The 22,081-nt window shown below is 42.1% G+C and overlaps 1 protein-coding gene across 1 annotated transcript in view; it reads left to right on the forward strand.

The window, feature by feature from the left end:
* The window catches only part of LRRC9 (leucine rich repeat containing 9), a 73,268-nt gene that overhangs the window by 13,774 nt on the left and 37,413 nt on the right, over nucleotides 1–22,081 (forward strand). The window contains exons 8-14 of the mRNA XM_065404084.1: nucleotides 1,723–1,931; nucleotides 4,496–4,627; nucleotides 9,758–9,934; nucleotides 13,775–13,892; nucleotides 18,378–18,513; nucleotides 19,786–19,932; nucleotides 21,381–21,502. Coding sequence (XP_065260156.1) covers nucleotides 1,723–1,931; nucleotides 4,496–4,627; nucleotides 9,758–9,934; nucleotides 13,775–13,892; nucleotides 18,378–18,513; nucleotides 19,786–19,932; nucleotides 21,381–21,502 — 1,041 coding nt within the window. The remainder of the gene's footprint in view (nucleotides 1–1,722; nucleotides 1,932–4,495; nucleotides 4,628–9,757; nucleotides 9,935–13,774; nucleotides 13,893–18,377; nucleotides 18,514–19,785; nucleotides 19,933–21,380; nucleotides 21,503–22,081) is intronic.

Consider the following 22,081-nt stretch of genomic DNA (forward strand, 5'->3'; position numbering starts at 1 on the left):
AGGGATCCTTTAACTAACACCCTCCTGCTATCTCTCCTTAACTTCTCTCAACTTTGGGCTCCCTGCAGCAACCAACTGCCTCTGGCCCTGCAGCTTTTTTTATATGGATCTGCTGGGCCCTGATTGGCTGCTCCCTGTGCAGCCTCCCTAGAGCTGTTTTTAACCCCTTCTCTGCCAGTGTGGGGTGGACACCCCATCACAGGGTGCTGAGTACTTTGGAAAATCAAGGCATGTATTTAGGCATCTAAATGTGGGTTTAATAGCCTGACTTTAGGCATTGAGGTTTGAAAATCTTGGTCTAAGTACCCATGGTTTTACAAAGTTCAGCATGATTTTGGCATGAAAGCCTTCTGTGACATTGATGGGCTTTGGATCAGACCCTTAGTCGGTGAGTGGTGAGCCTGCCTTCTTGTTGCCAGATGTCTGGCTATCCAGCTTTCAGGCACCTACCAAAATATTGTGAGCTAAAGGTTCCCTGTAGCACGTCCCCGAGAAAGTTTCAAAATGAAATGTACTTTTTCAAAAATATGATTAAATGAGTAGTCTTTTTGCTGATGTATGCCATTCTGAAGTCATTAGGCCTGAAATGAAAATGCAAAGAAGTTTCATTTCGGTATCTTTGTTATTATTCCTATAATTGTTCTTTTTTAATTGAACCAGAAAGTAAAAAAACAAAAACAAAACTTTTTAGCGCAACTCACAGTAAACAAGTCAGTTAACAAAATCAGTGCACATGTCTGGTGCATTAGAAAAGTCAGTGTGTCTGCTCAGGTCAGAGCTGAGCTTTTTGCCATCTTGGTCAGTAATGGAGCAGTGTAACCCTGGCTTCACTTCTGCTGAAGTATTGACTTTTTTTCCCCACGGTGATGGCTACTGAGCACCTCATTACTATGCTGTTGAGCTGAGGTTGGCCCCTTTGTTCCAGAGTAAATCTGTCCTAATTTCTTCAACCCACACCCTTCTTGGTGCTGAGTACCCATGACAAAGAACGTGTGGATGCACATGCTAGCTCAAAGTGCAGAACATGATTTATTTTTTAATATTACATGCAGTTGTTGCCTGTACCCCTGCTGAGCATATCCCCTCTGCACCTTTCTCTATGCACTGCAGTTTCAAGCCCTAAGTGGGGAAACTTGTACAGTGCCTGCCCTCACCATGCCTAACTTTAGGTCGTGCTGATAGTCTTTCATTTTCATGAATATCCAATTCATATAAAAAACTCATAGCCATGACAATATAAGGGATAAAGGTCCATGACAGCTGAAGATATCCCAGGAAGCAAAAAGAAAAAGAAATTCAAATTTAAACACAGTAGGCCATCGGGAAATCATTATTTCATATTCTTGATCATAATATAAGCTACTACAAGCCATAGGAGTGTATTTAGTTCTAAAAGAGTGGGAGTTTCAACTTTGCAGGATATATCATAACTGAAGCCCTAAGCCCTGTTCAATATATGTTTTTACTTGTTTCAAGTTTGTCAAGTTTTTAAGTAACTTGTTACAAATTGCAGAGTTATTTCGCTAAATAAACAAGAAAATTCTATTGTCAAGATAAAATCAAGAAAATTGTTTTATTAGTTTTATCTGGTAAATATTTTCATGGTCACTTTATAGTGTATAGTTAGAAGACTTATCTTCTGTGAAAAACAAATACTGTAATTTTCTACCATAACTTAACTTCACCTATTGCCTTTGAATCCTGGTGCATTCTTTTTAACAGCTGGAACGTGAACTGACAGAGCTGCAGACATCAGGCAAAATACAGAATAACAAATCTATTAAAAGTAAAAGGCTGGAAATTGAAAAATCAATTGACGATAGCGAGAACACAGATGAAGCCAGTGAGGAGTCAAGTCTTGAGAAGAAGTTCTTTCTGAAATTAAATGCCCTGAGGGAAAGGATAACATTCTGGAACAGAAAACTAGATGAGTATGTTTAGTGAATTGTATAAGAGCTGCAATTTGAAATATGTATACATTCCAACTCATTGAGGTGGGCTTGGTAATTTAAGGGACTGATAATAGGATTTGGAGCCTGTGTTAAATTTATTTCAACTGAGGACCAAACGGATAGTATTCCCAAAGTCATTAATTTTGTAATATAGTTTGGGAGAGAGAGTTCTGCCCAGAGGACTGGAAGAAAGATGTATTTTATAAAATATCAAAGAAAGGCAACTTAAGGGTGTGTGATAACTGGCAAGGAAAAAAACTACTTTAGAACATGGAAAAGTGTTCTGTAGTATACAGTTGAACAGAATTAACCTGGGCATAGATGAAGTACTGAAATAATAAGCAAGCAGGCTTTAGATTACAAAAAAAAAAAAAAAGGTATAGATCACATCTTTACCCTGAGATGATTGATTGAGAAAGGGCTTGTCTACAGATTAGTCTTGAACTTCATAGATTTCACCAAAACTTTCACCTGCATTCATGGAGAATCACTGTGGAATATCTTGCAACAATATGGGCTTCCTAGAAAGGTAATGTCACTGGTCGATATGCCAGGTGAAAGTTCAAACTGCTGCATAAGGACATAAAATGGAGAGACTGATTAGTTTGATATTACTGGCGTGCAGCAGGGTTGCGTCATCTTTTCTGCTTTGTGATGGATTAGGTGATGCAAAAAGCAACATCAAAGGAAGATACAGGACTTATGTGGAGTAAAAGAAAATTTCAAGCTCTTGACTTCACAGGTGATACTGAAATTTGGCAAATGCTAGAAGCCCACAGCAGGAAATTTAATGCATTCCGCCTTCTTGGCTTGCTGAGAATACTTGGTGTTCGCTTGTGGGATAAAGTAACCAATGCTGACGTTTTACAAAGGGCTGGCCAACAGACTGCAAAGACTGTGATTCAAGAAAGAAGGCTGAAGTGGTTTGGACATAATAGAAATAAAATAAATAATAAAAGTCACTAAAACGGCTCTTAACGACCCTACGTGAACTGAGTTGCTGGATTCAATCTACTTCCTAGTAGACGGGTGTCTTTATTTAAAAAAAAAAATGATTAGCAACCTCAAAGATAGGACCAGGGTTGGACAAAAATGGCTGGAACCAAAACATTTTTTTAGCCATGTAGGACTAGTGAATGGAAAAGTTTACAGGTCTTGAAAACATGTAATGCTACAGCAAAATGCCCTGGCAAGCCAGGAGGTATTTGTCAAATCTTAAAAATTCAGGCCAGTCTGATTACCATTGGAATTCCAACATAACTTTAGCAACTGCTTTTCCTTGACATTCTTTAGTTAGAGGAGTGCTTTATGGGTGAAATTCATCCCTGAGCAAAAGACCAGCACAAGATCTCTGCACGGCACAACCCCTCAAAAAGGCCTTAAGTGAGACTGAAGTGGTGCTATAGACTTATGTGAGGCCTTTGCACAGGGATGAATTTCATCCTCTAAGATTTGGAAGCTGATAGTCCAAGCTTTGAGATGCTAATAAAGCATTGAATTTCTAGTTCTAGGGATTCTTCAGATGGTTGGTACTAAAATCATATTAGAATTCAAGTGGGAAAATAAATAATGAGAATTAGCTGTCTTTTTTTTAAATCTGAGACCTCATGACTTACTAAGTTTAGAAAGGAATGTTTGTTACCAAAGGAGAGTTTGGATTGCTGGCTTAACAATAGTAGAAAGCATTTTATTATATTCTGTGGTGTTTTACAAGACAATGGTCCTTAGACCTATCATTGATCCTTCAGTTTAGCCAGTGCTTGCCTTATGTGCTTTGGTGTCTTGGGCTACTAAAGGATTAGTTTGCTCTTACCCAATCCCAGGATGCAATGAAAAGTGTGTTGACAAAGAATTCTGTGGGCATCAGACCTAAAAGAGAACCAGATCATGACAGGTTTTTTAACTGGTGAGCAGGAGGTGGTTTCCAGAGGGAGAGTCCTAAATGCCTGTCAGTGAGGAGGGAGAAGACGCATGCACACTTCTACAGTGTCAGTTCAGTAATGGAACAATTGAAGGAGTTGGGGGGGGGGGGGAGGGGTTGAACATATCGCAACCTGAAATGTTCTGAGTAGCCACCTATATCAAGCCTCTGCTGTAAGTCACCCCTGGATCTACCAGTGCTCCTTTTGCGGCTGCACTTCAGACTAGCATCATTTTCAGTACTTCAGAGAAACTAAACCTCTCTTTTACTCCTACAGATGATCCCTCAAGTTAATGTTGGGGGTGGAGTGAGGGAAGCTTGCCTGAAGATGCCTATGCTGTAGCTGTCTTGTTGATCACTACAGGACCCCATCCTCCAGTGCTGTAAAGCCAGCACCATTCACAAACATCCAATTCACTTATAATTTTTAAGAAAAATAAATGGAAAGAAAACTAACAAATGTGGCTCCAAGTTCTTATACTTAGAACAGAATAAGTCATAAAAAGCCATCTCAATCCCTATTTTTTTCTGAATTTGCTATAAAAAAGCAAGATGAATTTTGTGCCTGTCCTTAGAATTTATTATATTCCCACCAAAATTTACCTTGTTGTTTCTGTTGCAGAATTGAGAAAATTTACCAGATGGAAGTTAAAAAAAAGAAGAAAAGCAATAGCTTAGTAGTGCAGTTTTTGTTGACTGAATTGGAAACAGTGGGCAACACTCGCTTTGAAGAAGGCTCACCAAGTGATTCTTGGTAAAGTTGTTTTAGACATTACATTTTAAATCCTTTTTCTGCAGCCCAAAGCCACCCACAATTCTTGATATCTGGGCTGCTCTCCTTTCTCTGCAACGCATGGAGGCAGATCAGAGTTTTGGAATGGCATGGTTTGGCCACGCCCCTTCCATTCCTGCTTGCTTCAGTTTCTCTGCCTCCATGGCTGCCTGTGGAAGGCAGCAGCTTTTATAGCTCCCTCCTTCACATCTGAACAATGTACGAGACAGTGCTGCAAAATCTAACAGTCCCTCCTGATGCCACACCATGCCTTTGAGAAAGAGTACAAACTGGCCTTCACACAATGGCATTCCTTTCGGACCTCATCCTTACAGAAATATCAGCAAAAAGACAGCAGGCTCTTCAGACAAAAGCTGTGGAACCATGGCTTGGGAAGAAAGCCTCAGGAGAATCCTGCTGCTCCCAAAGCCTCTTTATGACAAAGACCACGTAGGTGTCCACCCAGAATGGAAGCTTGGGGACAGGATTGCCCAGTTCCTGGAGGAATGGGTTGCTTCGACCATGAACTAGTGAGTCAGGGATATTCCCTTGAGTTATGGCTCCACCCCATCCGTTTTTCATCCAGTCCCCCATCTTAAATGACCACGTAAAGCACAGTCTAAGCTAGAACAAGATTTCTCACCCCCTGGGTATGGGAGTGATATAGAGCATTCCCTCACAAGAAAGATTCTCAGGGTTCTGCTCCATCTTCTCTATCGTTTAGAATAGCAGTTCTCAAACTGTGGGTCAGGACCCCAAAGTGGGCCGCGACCCTGTTTTAATGGGTTGCCAGAGCTGGCATTAGACTTGCTGGGGACAAAGTGGAAGCCTGAGCCCCACCACCCAGGGCTGAAGCCGAAGCCTAAGGGGTTCAGCCCTGAGTGGTGGGGCTCAGGTTACAGTCCCCCCTCCCCCCGCCTGGGGCAGAAGCCCTTGGGCTTTGTCTTTGGTCCACCCTCCTGGGGTCATATAGTAATTTTTGTTGTCAGAAGGGGGTCATGGTGCAATGAAGTTTGAGAACCACTGATTTAGGAGCATACAGGGGGAATCTGAGCCATTCTAGATCTCAGAAGGCTCAACAAATGGATGAAGAAAATGAAGTTTTGGCTGAAGACCCTGACTTCTATAGTGTCATCCCTGTCCCAGAGGGATTTTCTGTCTTTTGTGGGTCTCACAGATGCATACCTACACATCCTGATCAGATCATGACATCACAGGTTCCTAATGTTTGCCTACAGCAGAAAGCATTATCAATATCTGGCACTCCTACTACACTTACCCTCAATCCCCAGGTCTTTACAAAGATTTGGTGATAATCATAGCCAGACTCAGGTCATGGGAGATCTACCTATACCCCTTCCTGGAAGACATTTTTATCAGAGCTCCATCCCCGGTAATGGCACAAACAGCTATGTTTTTGACTTTGACTCTCCTGCAGATGCATGGTTTTATTATCAACATCCAGAAAAACACCTTGATTCCATACACCCAAATAACTCACTTGGGAGTGGACATAGACACCTCGATAGCAAGGATATACCCATCTCTAGAGAGGTTCCAGAAGATTCAAGACCTCCTTGCATTGTTTTGGAACTGCAAGAGGCCCACTATTGCAGTGAGCCTTCAACTGTTGGGCCTCCTAGTATTGTGCATAGGGATCACCCCATGGACACAATCACTCATCAGGCACCTTCAGGGCTTCATCTTAAAGGTATGGGACCACTCCCCTGAATACATGAAAGATCAAATGAGGATCCTGGCATAGGTGATCAATTCCTTAAAGAGGTGAACAGCTCAGGGCATTCATTATGCCTCCCACATCCCCTGATCCCCACAAATGGCTCCAACCTAGAGAGCTGGGGAACATATCTAGGGTCCCAAACAGCTCAAGTCTTCTGGAACTTGGAGGAAAGGACTCGCAGCATAAACCCTCTAGAACTAAGAGCAGTCAAGCTGGTGATATAAAGGTTTCTGTGCAGGCTAGAGGGGATCCGCTTGCTGATTTAGTCAGACAACACAACCACAGTCACATATGTGAACAACCGAGAGGGAATAAGAACCCCAGTACTATGTGCTGAAGTTATGCAAGTTTTACATCTTGGGAATAACTCATCTGGAAACAAGCAGGAGCTGAGGGGCCTGGACAGTTCACATGGCTTCTAAGCGTTGATCTGCCTCCATGAGAGGAGAGCAGCTAAGACGTCAACGATTGTGGGAGATGCTGCTAGCAGAAGGGAAATTATTGATAAGAAATTTTCTGTTCTTACCATTCAGAGTTAGTGAATTTTAACACCCCTCCCACCCCACCCCCCAAAAAAAACAGTTAATACATTGTGACGTGAAATTCTCTGAAGGAAGTGTTTTCTTCAGATATACATGTGGGGTCAAATCTGGCCTTGGCCTAAGTAGGCATGACTCTCATTGACATTCACTGGGAGTAGTGCCTGCTTATGATATGGGTAAACTTAGTCCTGGTGGTTAAATTTATGACCCCGGCTTTGTATAGGAGAACTACATAGGAGCTAAGAGAGAAATGGGATCAGTACCTAACCCATGGGTAGAGCATGGAGTGGGCACACAGCCCTTCTATAAATGTTATTCACGGATAGAGCAGGAGCAGTGAACCATCTGGACTCCTATTCAGAAGTTTGTGACCTTTGGATCTGCCCATTTCCATGTCTCTCTACCCTGCCCTATATGAAACTAACACAGAGCCCATCAGTGCTGCATGTAGGGAATGCATAGTCACCCTGCTCACGTTCGGGGAAAGGTACAAGAAACTCTAATATAGACTTATAGAATAATGGGCTTGTGGAAGAATTTACTTCCTAACCCTCTTTAGTTATTTATTGCCTTATGTCCTGAAGTATACAATGTTATCATCTATTTTTTGTGGTATGTAAGCTATAATAAACCATCAGTAGATCTCAAAGCACTTTACAAAGGAGGTAAATATTATTATTCCCCATTTTACCGATGGGGAAACCAAGCCACAGAGAGAGGAAGTGATTGTCCAAGGTCATCCAGCAGACCAATGGCAGAGCTGGGAATAGACCCCATAGCTGCTCTGTCCACTGGGCCACACCACCCTCTCATAAAAATACAAAAGGGTTCTCTCTCTTGCTCTGGTACCAGAGATGATATTTAAAATGCAGAGAGTGCTCAAAATGATAGAAGGCATTTGTTCTATAAAACACATTCTTCAAAATAAATTCAGTAATTTTTTAAAAGGTAAATTAGTCCTTTATTTAATAAAATGTTCCAGTAGCTATAATCATGACTATTAAAGAGTATACAAATATTTTGGGAAAAAATAGATATTTTGGGTGAGGAGTCTTCTTAGTATATCTAAAACTGAAATGTGACTGTTTTTTATAATTTGTTCAGTAGTTATTTTAATTAACATTCACTCCATTGGTGCCTGATGTAAAGGCATAAAATGTCTAAGGATTCCATTCACTTTTAGGTGAGTTATTTGGACCAAATGCAACACCAGAGGTTTGGGGGCTCATCCTGGCCTCAATGAAGTCAATTGAAGTTTTGCCATTCATTTCAATGGGAGCTGTGCTGGGTCCATAGTGATACTTAAGCACAGTAGAAGATAAATATTCCACTATTTGTATAGTACATACTATCAAGACTTTGATACCCCTGTAGACTAATTATTAGCTATCTTTTTTTATTTTATTTCACATCCAGGAAATTCTTTATAAAATAAGATAGTCAATAAAGGAGGAATATGGAAATCTGAAATGACAAATAGCTGTTTTAACTACTGTGGCAGCAGTGACAGCGAGCTCCTGGATAGCTTTACTACTTGTTGTAAAGAAGCATTAAAGGTTGTTTACATGGTCTCAGTATAAATAACCTTGACACTTTGTTGAGGGGAGACTCAAATTTAGGTTGGCATTATTTCAAGGACCGTTTTCTGCTTGAGTAGTCCAAGCTTGTCCACCTCAGCTGTGCCTTTCTCTTATGTTCAGACACGTCTGCTAGAGTGCTGCAGGTTGCGATGTGCTCAGAGGCTCTATCTGTACTTTCCTTATAAACAGTGTTCTTTGTTAGTGTTGTCATTTTATTTAATTTATTTATTTTAAAGCTGCTTTTTCAAGCCAAGGATTTTTAATATTGACAAGGAGAAATGGTGAATGAGTCCAATGTTTGAATCAGGGTCTTAGCACAGAGTCCTTTAGAGAAAGAGCAGTGTTTTTATTCATTGCAAGTTGATCTGCATTTGTTGTTTGTCTTTTTCTAGAAAAATGTCCTCTGATTATTGAAAAGAGTATTTGTTTTTCAATTTGGTTTTCTCAGCTTTTGGGAAGCCACTACATTTCCAGAATGGACTTATTTTAAGAACTGTATTTTAGCTGTCTATCGAACCTGTTGATATGGCACCTATTACGGTAGTATCGGAGCACCTCACAGTCTTTAATGTATTTATCTTCACAACACCCCTGTGCGGCATGGAAGTGCCATTATTCCATTTTACTGGTGGAGAACTGAGGCTCAGTGACTGCCCAAGGTCACGCAGGAAGGCTGTGGGAGAGTAGGGAAATGGTCCCTGGTCTCCTGGGTCCTAGGCTCGTGCCCTTACTGCTGGATCATTGTTCCTGTTTTAATGTTTCGTTGTAGTAATATAGGTCCACGTTCACCATGCTCACTTTATGTAAGTAGTCCCATTGACTCATTAGATTTACTCACTTGCATGAGGCAAACAGGATGTGGCAATTTTCCAGACAAGAAGCCTAAAGCTGTGGCCATAAGCCTGTGTGGAAGACTTTATGGAATCTGCGATGCAACGTGGTATCCTAGAGGCAGGAGAGAAACGTGGTGGATCACAAACTCATTAACATTAGTTTTTGCTGCCGAATGTAATATGTAATTTTCAAAATGAGGTAACACAAGGTCATCCATCTCTAGTTGAAAGAGATAATTTCTAAAAGTATAAAAGAAAGAGAAACTACCCCAAAATATCACTTACAGTATTTTTCTTTCCCTTCATTTGAAAACAGAAGAAAAATCAGGTTCTGGTTTAAAAAAAAAAAGAAATTAAAAAAAAATGAAGAAAATGTTATTAATTCATTGCTTTCCGTTGTTCATTCCTGGACATAGGTTTAATTCCTGTTATGATTTAATTCTATCACGATTTTGTGCCTGGGACTTCAAAGCATATGGTATCACAGGAGTGAAAATAAATCGCATCATCCGAGTGCACAACCGTATTCTGAGGATGATATTTGAAGAGAAGTTTCAAATGTTTTTGGATAAAGAAGTTTTAAGTGAAACAGAGTGAGTAGATGATTTTTAAGGACAATTTAGTGAAGCAGTTACATGTGAAGCAATATGAACTTAGTGATTTTAAGTGATAGATATATTTTACAAAGCAACACGTAAACCAGCATAAGGCTGTGAATTCAGTTTAAAGATGTGAATGGCCAGATATTTTTTTTAAAGGAAAGGCAGAGAGAGAGTGCAAAAAGAGGAAAAAATACATGCATGTATGCATCTGTATTGAACACACATCTCAGTAGTGTACATGCAGATACTTGGTTGCATATTCACCCAGTGGATTTGTATGCTCCAGTGCTGGTGTGTCCAAATTTCTTTTATGTGGATTTCAGCCTTTACTTTAGAAAGTTGTGGCTATTATAGTTATTCATTCCACTGCCTTCTAACAAGAAGGTTTAAGACCCTGATACTATAATGAGCCCTGTGCAGGCAGTGGGTCCATGTGTCCAAGCAGCTTGCAGGAGTGGGAGTTTAATTACTGGAAAGAAGAGTTTCTAAAGTGGGATATTTTTTTAATATATACTTTTTAATTTAAGTTTTGACAATTTTCAGAGTAATGTATACAAGATGTATGGTAATTAGTCTTAAAATATACAACCATCTACAGTATAGGAAGGCTCAGAAGAAAAGAATAATTGAAGAGGTGGTATTAAATCATACATAACAAATGGAAACTAAAGATTGGTTTATACAGAAGTTCCCTGCAGGGTGGATAATATAACTGACAAATGAGTTCACTGGGAGTTCTGTGTGTGGCATGGTAGCAGGATCAGGTACTGAAGCTTTAAAAATTAACAATGATTCTTCCTTTAGTGATTGTCCATATGCATTCCACTTCTGGTGCACATGTGTGCAAGATAAGATTATTTTAGCCAACAAGTATCCACTGGGGCAGTGCCTGGATGCCCTTGTGCCCACCCAGACCTCAGTTTGTTCTTGCCGCCCATGGCTGGGAGATGGAACTCCTGCAGTGTCCTCTTCTCTGACAGTGTGTGACTTCACTGATGTTTTGTGTGTGTGTAAATGAGCTAGTCTTGTGTAATGTAGTGTTTTTGTCTTTTTTTATGTCTGTTGACTATCTATAGGAAAGAGAAAAAATGTTTATTAGTGTTAGAGAGCTTCCTGGTATTGAGAGTTAAACATTAGCACTGAAATGAAGTCCAGGGAGTTCAGAACTTGCCTCTCCTGTGATATGACTATTGCACTTAATGATGGATGTTTTAAGTGCCTTTTTTGTTTTGGAGAGGAGCATATCCCTGATAGATGCTCATTCTGTGGCTCCTTCTCCAAGAGAATTCAGAAACTGAGAGAGGTCCGTCTTAAACTTTTCTCCTGGAGTGCTCAACAAGATTCTCAGAGTCCGAGAAAAAGGGCCTACTGGGCCTCAGCAGGCTTCCTCCATCAGTGTGCTTATGAGCTGTGGCTCAGCTCCAAGTTCTCGGGCTCACTCTTCAGAGAAACTTCTATCTACTGAGACTGGTAGAGTCGCTAAATCCTCCTCCACCCAGTCATCTGAAAGGGATAAGAAGGAACATGGTTCCCAGATTGAGTACCGGTGTAGCTCACCCTCCTGGGACCCAGTAAAAGGAGGCATAGATCATAGAATATCAGAGTTGGAAGGGACCTCAAGAGGTCATCTAGTCCAACCCCCTGCTCAGAGCAGGACCAATCCCTAACTAAATCATCCCAGCCAGGGCTTCGTCAAGCCTGACCTTAAAAACCTCTAAGGAAGGAGATTCCACCACCTCCCTAGGTAACCCATTCCAGTGCTTCATCACCCTCCTAGTGAAAAAGCTTTTCCTAATATCCAACCTAAACCTCCCCCACTGCAACTTGAGACCGTTACTTCTTGTTCTGTCATCTGGTACCACTGAGAACAGTCTAGATCCATCTTCTTTGGATCCCCCTTTCAAGTAGTTGAAAGCAGCTATCAAATCCCCCCTCATTCTTCTCTTCTGCAGACTAAACAATCCCAGTTCCCTCAGCCTCTCCTCATAAGTCATGTGCTCCAGCCCCCTAATCATTTTTGTTGCCCTCCGCTGGACTCTTTCCAATTTTTCCACATCCTCTTTGTAGTGTAGGGCCCAAAACTGGACACAGTACTCCAGATGAGGCCTCACCCATGCCGAATAGAGGGGAATGATCATGTCCCTCGATCTGCTGGCAATGCCCCTACTTATACAGCCCAAAATGCCGTTTAGATCTCCTCAGGCTCCTGTCAGCTCAGCCCCCAATAGTATTACCTGACTTACCCAATGTGATCTCTCAGAATGAAGGTCAGATCCTACCATGGACCCAGCATTGTTGCATCTAATAGCATGGAAGCTGGCTGGTTAACTACCATCAACAGGAGCTGAATAGCTGGCGTCCAAAATACACTGGTGCACAGCAGAAAGGATTCTACTAGACTGACTTATGCAGGAAAATGGGAGATGCTCGATTTGGACAGCAGAGTGCCACCTGTCTTCTTTAGAAGACTCAGTCCAGAACAGCAGGAATCATCTGCTATCCCTAAGCATTCAGGACCATACATCAGCTTCATAAGAATTCATTTAGCATCTATATCAGTTCACCATCCTCCTGTCCAGGGTCACACCATATTTTCCCACCCTACAGTTGATAAGTTCCTCATGCCCTTTATTCATGTGCTTCCTCCAGTTTGGGAGCTCCCTCTTTCCTGTGACCTAGTCTTAGCGGGGTTAATGGGACCTCCTTTTGAGCCCCTAGAATCTTTCTCTCTATATCATCCATCTTTTAAAATGGATTTTTTAGTTGTTATGACATCAGTGTGATGGGTAAGAGAGATTCAGGCCCTCATGGCTGGTGCATCTTACACGCTGTTACATAAAGACACAGTGATCCTTAGGTCTTACGCACAGTTTTTACTGAAGGTTGTTTCAGATGGTCATTTGAATCACCAACCAGTTTTCTTTCCAAAGCCTACTCCAACTAAGAGAAGCGAAGTTGCACGCCCTTGATGTGGTTAGGATTCTTTCATATCACTTTGACAGAACAAAACCCTTCAGGAGTTCCCCAAGACTGTTTGCAGCAGTTGCTGATAGGGTAAAAGGTCAGGTAATGCACACCCAGAAACTGTCTAAATGGATGTCTAATTGTATTAGATCATGCTATGAGTTAGCTAGATTAGATCCACCCAGGCAGGTTAGAGCCCACTCCACCAGGACTCAGGCACTTTTATGTTTATGGTATGAAAAGCATATCAGTTTCAGAAATGTGCAGGGAAGCTATCTGTGGATCAGTCCCTGATTTCACCCACCACCATTCCTTAGTTGAGTCCTCAGGATGCCCATTTTGGCAAAGCTGTCCTACAGTCATGATCCTGATTGTGAGGTCACTGCATGCCAGTCACCAGAAGTGGAGTCCACGTGGACAATCACTCAAAGAGGAAAGAACGATTATTTCTCTTATGGAAACTGGTTCTTTGAGATGTTTTGTCCACATGGATTCCATTATCCACTCTCCTTCCAGTAATCTTGCCAAGGGCCTCCAGCAAAGAGAAGGAAGTAAGAACTTGATATTTGAAACGCAAAAAAAAAAAAGGTAGATTTTTTTTTGAGGGGGCACAGGAAATGGAGACCACCCTTATGCATTAAAGGATGAAAACACTTGTTTTATCATGCATTTGATCTTTAGTGTTCACCAGATATTGCACACTGAATATCAACATTATTTGTATTTCTGACATAAGTGGAAGTCACCTTAATTGCAATCCAGCTAATTCTTAGTGAACATTGTACAACAAACATGCTCCTCTTAGGCTGCATATTATTTTTGCAACAGAAGCACTGAAATATTTTCCTGCTTCTCATTCTTGTTAAGAAACTACAGGAAGATGCTGGAGTGTCTCTTTTATGTGTTTGACCCAGACTTGCCAGTTAAGAAAAAGCAACTGCTACAAGTGCTTGAGGATGGGTTCCAGGCAATGGAAGAGCACAAGGTGAGATAAAATCTGCACAGAAGAATGTTTATTACTTAGTAGTTGGTAGCCCAGCTCAGAAAGGCCTAATTGGTGCTGCTCTACCTTCCCCTCTTCTTTCGTCTCTTCTTAGCCCTTTGTCCCACTCATCTTTCCCCTCTTTTTCTGCGTTTATTCTTGTCCTTCCTCTTGTTGTCTCCACTTTCTTCTTTGCTTTTTCCCTCCCCGGCACAGGAATGATCAGTGCTTTGCTACTTCTTTTCAACTCCTGTTTCACGCCTTCCCTGTTTCTTCTCTGCCCTCTCCCTCCCTTTCGGTTGCACAGCTTCTGTCCTCGTTCATCACGAATTCTCAATTGGGAGGCAGTCCAGCGTTGTTCGTGGAAGCTTCAGGACTAAGTCTCGCCCTTCAGGACTAAGTCTCGCCCTTCAGCTCAGGCCCCCAGATTTTCTGCCTCCAGCAATGTAACAAGTTAGCCGTTTAGTTTCTCCCAACCAGATTGTTTTATAATTTAATTTTTATTTGTTTTTGTGCAGCAGCGACTTATAATCTTTCTTCCTCCTCCTCTCCCCCAGATTGGGTATTTGGCAGCATGGAGACTTCAAAGCCTCAGCTATAGCTATTCAGACTAAAGGTGTTTCACATACTTAGTAAGGAAAGCCTACTTGGTGGTAAAAAGTCATCATCTCTGGGTATAATCCTTGCTTGGAGTGAGACGTCTCCCATTCTGTCCTGGTCAAACCCTTGGTGTGATTTGTGACAAGCAGTGGCTTCTAACTTGATGGCTACAAGGATGTTACACCCATGAATAGCAATCAGTCATCCTAAACAGATCTTGTGCATCCAAACTTACAGGTGAGGAGCTGTTTGGGGAAACCGAGAAAAATTAGTAGCTGAGACAGCAGAGAGGCCTCAACCCTCACTATGCTGGCTTTGATAGCAATCCATTGGTCACTACCAACACCAAGGGTACGTCTATACTTACTTCCTGGTCCGGATGTAAGCGATCGATCTTCTGGGATCGATTTATCGCGTCTTGTCTAGACGCGATAAATTGATCCCGGATCGATCCCGGAAGTGCTTGCCGTCGACGCCGGTACTCCAGCTCAGCGAGAGGAGTACGCGGCATCGACGGGGGAGCCTGCCTGCAGCGTCTGGACCCGCGGTAAGTTCGGACTAAGGTACTTCGAATTCAGCTACATTATTAGCGTAGCTGAATTTGCGTACCTTAGTCCGAAGTGGGGGGTTAGTGTGGACCAGGCCCAAGAGTATTCAAGAAAGAACAATTCCTTTAGCAGAAGGAAAATCTAGGGTACAAGTTTCCCTACATTTTTCTCCAAACCAACCAAAGAACATTTGTGTATGAGAAGTCACAATCCTTTATAAAACTCTTCATTCTGATCCACCCTCCACGCTAAGAGTCTTAAGAAATAGCTGGTAGTACTTACAGCAAGGCACAGGTCGCAAGTTTTGCTCCTAGACAATGTTCCAATCAGTGGCCTGTCTAGAGAAACAGTACCATTCGTAATTGGACAGCTGCTGGACAGGATTCATACTCACTAGTTCTTTACAGTTAAGAAGAGCTTTTGAATCCAGTGCAGAAAATTGCTCACTTGTGGGGGATGGGGGGTGGGGGGGAAGCCTGGCTCTGGCCACACTTTTACCATCATGGAAAAGATTTCCAAAGACCCAAAATTTCATTACACCAGTCATTTCCTGACAGAGGTCATCTGTAGCAATTTTCTCCAATGAACAGGATTGCTGGTGGCATGCATCGGCTTCATCCCCCAAGTTGTTTCTCAAAATGCACCTGAAGAAATTCATTCTGGGGATGTGGAACCACACACCTGCTACAGTGCAAAATTAGGTGTCATTCTCAGATCACATCCAAATATCCCCTTGTGGGCAGGTCAGTACAAACAACATGCTGAAAGCCAACACAATTTGCACTCTAGACCCTTGCATACTCACTAAGGAAGTAAGCCGTTCAGGTTGAGGACTGTACTTGGAAGACAAATTTCCAAAATCTCAGCGTACCCATGCTTTTAGTTCACTGTGACAGCTCTGTCAGTAGTGTGTCTGAACAACCTCCCTACCCAAAACCCAAAAACATGGCAATGTGGGATTAGATCAGTGGTCCATCAAGTCCAGTATGACAGTGGTCAATACCAGCTACTTCAGAAGAAGGTGCAAGAAACCACATCACAGGCAATTTTGTCTCTCATGGTGGAAGTCTCCCCAGTAGAGGTTGGTTTATGATTGAGGCATGAGTGTTTATGTCCCTTCCAAAATCAGGGAGTAACAAGCGGTCAAATGGAAGTAATGTTGTAGGAACAGAAGAATCTGCTATCTTTCAAGATAGTTCACATAAAGAATATAGAAAAGAGGAAAAGGGAGAGTTGAAGTCCTTCTTCTAATCCTCCACTGGCCCAGAAGGCATTTTGGACTTGCTAGATAGCTAAGAAACCCACATTGCATCTACAGAAAAGACCAGACCTCTTGAAGCAGGTACCCCTTTTATTCAAACGAGGAACACCTACAGTTACCAGCCTGGGCATCCTAAGAAAAGTGTAGTTCAGCATGGATGCTCCATTGGTCTCTGATACAGTTTAGTATCCAGATAAAACTCAACCAGGAAATTTCATTCATTGACCTGGTCAAATTTATGTTTCATGTGCAAGGGGAAACAGAAGGCTCTTTGGGGCAGGGACTTCCTCTTTTTACAGTGCCGACTGCATTGCGGCCCTGACCTCTAGATGCTATTGTAATACAACTATATAATAATAATTACAAAGTGCTGGCCATCTCAGCTACACTTGAGTTTCTCCAGATTGGTTTATTGGAGTCCTACAACCAAGCGCCGTAGAATCATGGGTACCAGTCCCAGCCCTAGCAGTGTTCTGTAAGTAGGCAGATTTGACTCTTCTGGAGAAGTAGTTCTCCTGTCATTTTGTTTGAACACTTGGCAGTCCTTTGGAAGATTGTGGCATAAATGGGCATTCCTAGGGCTCTAAAGTTATAGCTTGGGCATATGGAATACGTCTGACAGTTGTATGCTGTTTATTTCATTCTATACGAAACATGAAGGCATTAGGGCCTCAAAGTTGCTGCAGGCAAGATGTTAAAATTCTGCATCATTTGGCATGCTTGGCATCTGGGAAACTATTCACAGAAGTCCACAGGGGCACTGGGAAGAAAGAGTATGAGTCTCATGTGAGGAAGATTTGCAAAATAAGTTTCCATTCCTCTGCAAAGTCATCCTTGATAGGAAAGTGCTACTGGGTTGGTTCCTACATACATTCCTGCCTATTATTCTACTATAATAATAATTAAAACTCTATTTATCCACCCCTCCCTACCTCCAACTTGTGTGAATCACTGTCTGCTACTTCCAACTGCTGATGAATGAGAAGAGAAGCTGTGTAAAGGAAAGAAAAAAAATCTTACCTGATCATTTTGTTTCTGTTAGTAGATTCTCTTCTCATTCAACCCACGCTGGGAGTCTGGTAAATGACCAGAATACAAACTGAATTCTTTTCCTAAAGGGAGACTTGGACATATAACTGTCTTAAAACATATTATATCAAGTTGTTATCTTAATGCTAACAATCAGTTGCTGGAGTGTTCCCACAGCTGTGGAAGAACTCTTCTGGCAAACTGAGCTGAAAGATGGGGCTTTGTCTTGGAGCCTCCAGCAAAAACATTGGACTGCCTTGTTGAATTCCATACATAGGGGTCATTATCTCATTAGTGATGAATGAGGAGAGAAGCTGTTAACACTGAATTATCAGGTAAGAAATGTCTCATTCTGACCCATGAAAAGCAAAATATAGAGAGATGGGATAGGAGAGCCTTCTCTCTTTTTCTGCAGCATCCTCATTTTGTCTTCCCTACTTATAGCCCACCTCTCCCTGTTTTTCTGTTTTGTGACCAACTTGCTTTGAGTGGCGGGATTGTATCTTCAGAAATATCTCCCTCTCTCCCTCTCTGCTTCTTTGTTGTTGTTATATTGTGGTAGTGCTCAAAGGCCCCAGTTAGGACTGCCCCTCCCATTGTGCTAGGTGCTGTTCAAAGAAAAATCTGATTCCTGCTCCGAAGAAAAAGGAGTCCGGTGGCACCTTAAAGACTAACAGATTTATTTGGGCATAAGCTTTGCATCTGAAGAAGTGGGTTTTTTACCCACAAAAGCTTATGCCCAAATAAATCTTAGTCTTTAAGGTGCCACCGGACTCCTCCTTATTTTTGTGGATACAGACTAACACGGCTACCCCTTTGATACTCTGCTCCAAAGACTTTACAATCTAACTTTCTTTTCTCCTGACTAGATTGTGATATCACAAGTAAATGAGCCTGCTCTTGTTTTTTACTCCTCCCTTTTCCACTCTCCACCTCTTCCTTAATTTATTTGCATATTGTAAAGCTGCTGATTAAGGATAGGTGTCTTGAAATTCTTACAGGGGGCGTTGGTCAAATAAACATACTTAGACCTTACTTTCATCTTTGCAGCTTTCAAGAAGAGAAGAAGCTGTTCTCCTCTCTAACAGTTTAAGTATATGTGAACGTCCCAGAATAGAATTTTTGCAGCAACAAACCAAGGATGAACGTAAAAATAGCAATGAACTTGAGGAACCGTTCATATGTGGTAATGTAATCGCTTGGAGAGGTGCTTTAAAACATCATTGATAGGTGTAAGGCTCATTTCATAAATCACTGCAAAGTGTTTTGTCTTGTAAGTACAAGAAAATCTTGTAAATACAGTAGATTGTTGTGACAGAGTATACAGGTCTTTTTGTGGCGGGACCCAGAAGACCTGTTGCAATCTGGCCCAGTGCCCTTTCTATTAGAAAACCCCACCAAGCCATACAGTGGCCTGGAGCTAACTCCTAGACTGGTTCAGAGGCAGCTAAGAGAGGCACTCCTATCTGGAAGCTAATTAGATGTAGCTTAACCTTTCTAGACTCAACAGCTCAAAAGAAGGGTGAGTTATAGGGAGTGAGGGGAGACACAAGGGGGCTGTGCTAACTTGAAGCCAGGACAGGGCACTCTGAGGAAACAGGCGTCACTAGTGACAGGATGTATCAACCCTTCACCGGCATCAAATGGGTTAAGACGCTTCTTTGTGCTAGAGAAGCGCCACTGTGCCACACTGGCAAGTCATGCCAGGAATGGAGAAGTTTAAAAGGAGGAATCACTACTCAGAAGTGGGCAGCCCAGGAATGGAGCCAGTCTGTAAAGCTTCCCAGCTCCCAGGAAGAGGCCTGATAACTAGCAGAACCTGTGCCCTCAAAAGAGGGAGGACAGGTCCCTTGTGCTAAAAGGGTGAAGAGACTGTGTCCCATAACTTGTGTTGGAGACCCCAAGTGGAGGCTAGGATGGACTATGGCCCATCCAGGGCCCCTCTGAAGAAAGGGAGTCCAATATACTGGCTTAGAACTACCTTTAGGTTTGTTTGTTTTTTAATTTGCTCTTTTGTTTAGCTTCTTTTGCTGACTTTGGATTGTTTGTTTCACCTGAGACTCTGAAAAGGGGAGAAATAGCCAGAAAGCCTTGGCCAGAAGGCTGAGAGCTGGCCACTGCTAGACTGATGCTGACCTCTCCCTGCTAGAAGGACTGGACTCGTGTGAAGTAACATCAAAGGGGGTGCTCTGATGGGGACAGATCCTTAACACCACCCTGTTTTATTTTTGTACTTCTGAATTTACTGCTTATAAATCTTAGCCAAATACTTCTGTTCTGGGAATAAATTGTCGGAAGTCTTTCTTCCCAAAATGTACTTGTTAGATCGTTAATCTGCCAGACCAGAATGTAGTCTCCTGTCGGATGGTATCGAGCTGACCACCAACATTTTATTGCCCTGTGTTTATAGAAAATTTGATAGCGTTATTATTAAATCTTCTTTTCTTTCCATCCTTAGGGAAACTCATAATTGCAAAAGTTTTTCTTGGACATAGTGTTCCAGCTCGTGAAAAAGATCCCATCAGTCAAGTCAACTATCCAGGGGCTAATTCAGTGTTCAGGCCTCGGAAACATTTACTAAGTGATACATCTGATGCTGATGATGGTAATGTATCTGTAGGCCGTTGTTAGCACAAAGTGAAGGTTGTGTCAATGTTGTATTCTAAACACTGTCTTTCACACGTCTAGGAGCCTGTCGTGGAATTTTGGTCCTGGTTAGAACTCAGAATATGGTCTTGCTCCAGCCCAAGTGCATATTGTTTTGAATTAATGTTAAAGAGGATAATAACAGATGCTCACTGTTTTAGTGATTACTTGTGGTAGTTTAATTCACACAGAGTTTAAAGGAAAGCACGAAGAGAGATTGTGCTCTTCAGCCACTAATCCATACTAGAAATAGTGTGGTGTACACAATCCCTCTCCCAGCTTGCATTGTTCAGTGTGTGTGTGTGTGTGTGTGTGTGTGTGTGTGTGTGTGTGTGTGTGTGTGTGTAATAACTGTGGCCACATACACATACCTCAGTGGAGATCAAACACCTTCATCATTAAAACCCACAACCCATCTCCGCTTGAGCAGAAGGAGAATTCCTTTAATGGTGAGAAGCATGCTTTATTGTCTCTAGAGGGAGTCATGATCACCCGCACTAAGTCTGTGTACTACCTATGTACAATGCAACAATCTTTGAGTGGTCGATCCTGCTTGCTCAATGCGGCCAGTCAACTTTGCAGGACAGTGCAGAGTGGGAACAGGGCCATGACTTCACCTCTTCCATGTCCAGTCAGGGGGATTTGCAGTCATTGGAATACTAGAAGGGAGCAATCCCTTTGTTTACTTGAGTGCAGGAACTGTGATTATACCTGTCCTTCCATGGGCAGGAAGATGAGAAAACCAATCTGTTAGGTGATTACACCATAGAATGATCGACTAGTTTTGGGTAACAGTGCAGTATAGCAGACTCTGCCATGGGGGCCAAACGAAGTTCCCTTTTCCAACAGTCTGCCGTGAAAGAACAGCTGTGATTCTCTCCTTGGCTCCCCCCTCACTCCAGAGGGAAAATAATCTGTACCAGGAGAAGATTTCATTTAGCACATTGGGGATGCCGGGGGGGAGGGGGAGAATGGAGACAAGTTTCTTGCCCAATCCCCACCCCTGCTTGCCCACTCCCTTCCAGCCAGGAGGAGAGGGAGTAATGGCCCCAGAGAGGCTGCCTCCCACTCATGCTGGAACCTGCCAGCTCTGCCGCTCACACAGGGGTAAGGGGGCATGTTACTGCCCTCCCAGAATGTGTAGCGCAAGGAACAGGGTTGCCCTAGGAAAATAAAAAGCTAAATGATAGGGTTCTGTGGTAAGATTTGGTAAGATTTTTAGATGCTGCTATAGGGCGCCTAAAGAGAATTAAGATCCTAAGAAAACAAATCTCCCTTGAGTAAACAACTCAAATTAAAAAAAATTTTAAATGAGAGAAATGTGTGTTCGCTACATCCTGCAGTGAACATGAAACAGTCTTGTAGTTATTCCTTCCGCTTGTGTTTGTTCCTTTTCTTTTGCTGTAGAAACGTATTCTTCCATGGAACATAGAAACTGTGACTGCCGCCATCGACAGTGTGAGTGGTTTGTGTTTGATCACGAACTGGTCTTGCCCGAATACGTCGTTGAATTTGAGTACACTACACTGGTATGAACTTTGTTTTCCCTAATAGGATGTTAGACCGTAAGCTTTAGATCTCAAAGATCAAGAGAAAAACAACGAGTTGAAATTACTCCTCCTTCACTCACGTTACCTGACAGGACCTAAGTTCAGGGTTCTGTTCCCTCTAACTGTTTAAAGGCCTGATGAAACTCCCGTTGAAGTCAATGGGAAACTTCATACACTGCAATGAGAGTTAGGATCAGACTCTTATTTTGTAACATTATCAAGTGTGGCAAGGAAGGCACAGAGACTTAAATGAAGCCTTAGCAGTGCAATGAAGCACAATTGAAAATTAGCTCTTCTCTCACTAAACGCACCATCCATCAAGGTAATGAGACACTAAAATGAATGAGATTTGACAGTGCTCAAAACCTTGCTTCATGGAGTCCTTAATGAGAGAGTAACTCATTTTCAATTTGTGTTTTGGTTCCAAGTGTGATGTATGTAGTTTTGAAGCATGCACAGATATTCTGCTACTGGTTGGGATCCTGAACACGTTTTTCCTTAATTAAAAAAGCTTTTATGTTAATTTTTTATAAGCTATGTGGTGGACTGGCCTTGTGG

Source organism: Emys orbicularis, chromosome 4 (assembly GCF_028017835.1).
Source record: "Emys orbicularis isolate rEmyOrb1 chromosome 4, rEmyOrb1.hap1, whole genome shotgun sequence".
In the NCBI taxonomy this organism is placed as follows: Eukaryota; Metazoa; Chordata; order Testudines; family Emydidae; genus Emys; species Emys orbicularis.